This window comes from Apaloderma vittatum, unplaced genomic scaffold (genome assembly GCF_000703405.1).
Source record: "Apaloderma vittatum isolate BGI_N311 unplaced genomic scaffold, ASM70340v1 scaffold25067, whole genome shotgun sequence".
Classification (NCBI taxonomy): Eukaryota; Metazoa; Chordata; class Aves; order Trogoniformes; family Trogonidae; genus Apaloderma; species Apaloderma vittatum.
In genome coordinates, this window is record NW_009724904.1 from 1 (window position 1) to 3,576 (window position 3,576).

The 3,576-nt window shown below is 43.5% G+C and overlaps 1 protein-coding gene across 1 annotated transcript; it reads left to right on the plus strand.

The window, feature by feature from the left end:
- Positions 1-412: 412 nt before the first annotated feature.
- On the plus strand, positions 413-3,524 carry LOC104276415 (LIM/homeobox protein Lhx2-like; the record flags this gene model as incomplete). Its single annotated transcript, XM_009872716.1, has 2 exons — positions 413-616; positions 3,395-3,524. Coding segments are annotated over exons 1-2 (334 nt in total), but the record flags the coding sequence as incomplete, so codon positions are not given.
- Positions 3,525-3,576: the final 52 nt, after the last annotated feature.

Below are 3,576 nucleotides of genomic sequence, written 5' to 3' on the forward strand. Positions count from 1 at the left end.
CGATGTAGAGGGCTTGTCGTTATTATTATTATTTTTTTTAATTTATTTCTCAACGAAGATGGTTTAATTTTTTTATATTTCTATTATTTATTAATCCCTCCCAACCGTAAACCTGCCCATCCTTTTGCCAGCTGGGCCAGAGCATAAAGCCTGGGACTGCACCTGGGGCAATGAGTCCTGCACTGAAGAATGTGTCGGGGCCGCGCAACAGACTAGATCCAAGCCCCGAAGCTTACACCACCAGTTATCCCCTCTCCCTCATCCCGTTCGCCCGCCTTTCTGCACCCCATCCCCTTGAAACCTCGGATCAGTGCCTGCGCTGCGCTCCGGAGATCTTTGCCGGGGTGAAAACCCCGGAGCCCAAGGAGAGACGGGGCGGGCGTGCTAGATGCATGGGGGAGGGCTCCGGTTAATGCAAGTTCTGGGCTCCTGCAGGGACCCCGACAACTGTCGGCAGCAGCACCAGCTCGGGGCCTCCTCCTCTGCTTCATCAGCGATGCTTTTCCACAGCCTGTCCGGCTCGGAGATGCACGGGGTCATCGACGAGATGGATCGGAGAACCAAAAGCGAAGCACCGGCCATCAGCTCGGCTATAGACAGGGGAGAGACCGAAACGGTAGGAAGCGAAGGAATGGGAGAGTCATTCAACCCCCTAAACGTAATAAACCCCTCAAAGAAACAGCTTTTCCCTTAAAATAACGGATTGGGGGGAAACGTATGCAAAACGCTAAATCAGAAGAAAATTAAGCATAAAGGCGCTCCAAAAGATTAAATAAAACCGTGGGGGAAGGCCTGAAACTGTTAATTATTAATAATATGCATAGTAATAGTAACGCTTGGGTGAAATGAATGTACTGCTCTTGGAAGAAAACAGAAAGATAGACCAGCCTTTTGGTAGCGTCCAAGAACTCCTTCCCTTCCCCCAGCCTATCCAGCCTTCCAAAGTTTTTAGGAAGAGGCAAAGTATGCTTTTATACAGATAATGTTTTTGGCACAGTGATTTTTTTTTTTGTCTTCAGAATGGAAATACAAATACCAAAGAAACCAATTCTGTGTTATTTTTCAGGTACGATCTGTACACTGCGGTAGTCTTTATATCATTTGTAAACAAAACAAAAATCTGATCAAACTCGAGTGCCTTTAAATTACGAGGATTTTTTTTAAAAAAAAATTGTAATATATATGAACTCTAGGTTGTGAACATGGAAAACAGAAATAGACGATATGTTTCAGGGAGATGGATGGATGCAAATTTTTCTAACTTTGCCACTCTTTATCTGCTGATGCCTAGTACTTTTATATAAATACAATTAAATAATGAAAAGATGCATCCTTCTAACGAGAGCTAAGCTAGCAAAGTAGAAGAGATTTCTGAAGTGTGTTAATTGATTCAACGTTTTATGTATACTACTTTTGTGTTAAGAAATTATCATTCTGAAATGAAATGATCCCATATTTTGGTAAATGCTGTTTTGTAAGCTGATACGGGCATATGCAGGAAGGATATCTGTTCTCAGTCTTTAAAGCTTCATCAGTATTTGTTATTTCTCTTAATGCCATGTAGAAACTTACTTAAAGGTGACACAGTATTTAATCCTGAAATACTGGCTGAAAACCAGCCTTTATAACTATAAGGATGGAATGTGATTTCTAACCTAAATGGGTTTGGTTTTCTTTGGAAAAGTTCATATTTCTCCGTACAATTAAACCGTATCAAATGATCTTCTCTGGAGTAAATATTGTGGCATGTTACCTATATATAATGTATATGCGTACACACGTGTGTATAACAAGTAGTGGGATAGAATACTGGATCCTTAAATATCACTTCTGGATCTCAGAATATTTTTTGTTACCAGTAAAGTAAATCAGAAAAATTGTGTTTAATTTAAAGTGGATTTACAAGAAACCTCTTTGGTTATAAAAGGATCCCTAATCAGAGTTCATTAATACCTTTAAGAAATAAGCTATTAGTGGACTTGTGTGGCTAACATACCGATGTAGTGGCATAATTTTATTCATATATAGTTCTGGTAGTGGGAATGGTGTAGTACAAACAGTAAAGCTCATAGCGAACGGATTTTGTGATCCCTGCAAGTACTGGATGAAGGTAATCAGTCCAGCATATGCTGGGGAGAAAAAAAAAAAAGAAGCTTCATTTTCTTTCGATTCTGCCTTGTTAGTTGTCTTGTCTTTTGGCTTTGCACAAGGTCTTAAGGCTCTGGAGGAGGTAAAAGTAAACAAACAATTTCCCCCCCCCGCCCCCCGAAGCAAAACAAACTGAGTGTTTGTCACATCTGTAAAAAAAATGTTTCGGGTTCTTTTGCACAAGAACAAATCTGCAGTGTGCTTTGTGCAAAGCGGATAATAGTAAAGTTTGGAACGAAGTGGGCAGCAGCGCATTGCAAGGTTTGCCACAAACGCTGCTCCACTCTGAGCTTCCTCTCGTCAATACTGTTTTAAGGTGCCGGCTAAAATAAATCAGCGTGCTTAAACGGTTTCCGATATTTTTCTCTCTTTCTTTTTTGGTAGAGGTCGACAGAAAATGTACGGATTTGGATTTTTGCACGGTTTCGACTGGATTGCGATTTGACACTAAACTATTAAATTATATAGGGGTTACATTTAGTTTTATTGCTTCCAAGTTTATCCCAGCATAATCTAAAGTGCTCTGTTTTTTTCCCCCGCTTTCTTTTCTACAAGTTTCCTACTATTTCGTTTTCCTGATAAAACATTCTGCACCTCGGATTTAGGCTCCTCCGCAGATTTATTTACTGATCCCTTTAGTGCTTTGGGTCACAGCAGATTTGGGTGCGTGTTGTTTGGAACCAGCCTGCGGAGAGAGCTGTGTCTGTAGCACTGTGACTACTGGATCGTAATTCACTGGGAATTTTATAGCTAGGAAAATACACACAGAGACATGCTCCACATACACGCACACAGAGCATTAACTATGCAGACACTCTCAGTGTATCCATAGTAATAAATTTAAAAATTAACTATCTGAGGTTTGCCCTACTCTGTGATTATTGCGCCTGTTTATGGAACAGCGTCTGTCCTTGTTCTGGGTCTGGAAAATACACACGCTCACAAAAGAAAAGGAAAGAAAAAATGAGGTTGGATCCAGCTGCCTCCCCTAAAACGCGGGATGTTTTTCTCCCTGTCTTGCCCTGCTCCCCTGCTCCTCCCGGGAAGGTGGGATGCCGCGGGACCCCGGGGACTGCAGGTCGGGGCGGCGGGCTCGGAGCCCTTTCTCCTCTCCTCTCGTCTCCTCTGCGGCTGCCGAACCCCTGCAAGGGAGAGGAGACGCCCGGCCGGGCAGGGGGAGGGGGGAGCCCAGCAGTGCACAAGAGTTTCTCCCTCTCGCTAACGGTCTGTAATTGTTTTCCCCCAGCAGACCATGCCTTCCATCAGCAGTGACAGGGCTGCCCTGTGCGCCGGCTGCGGGGGGAAAATCTCCGACCGTTATTACCTCCTGGCTGTGGACAAACAGTGGCACATGCGCTGCCTGAAGTGCTGTGAATGTAAACTCAACCTGGAGTCCGAGCTCACCTGCTTCAGCAAGGACGGCAGCAT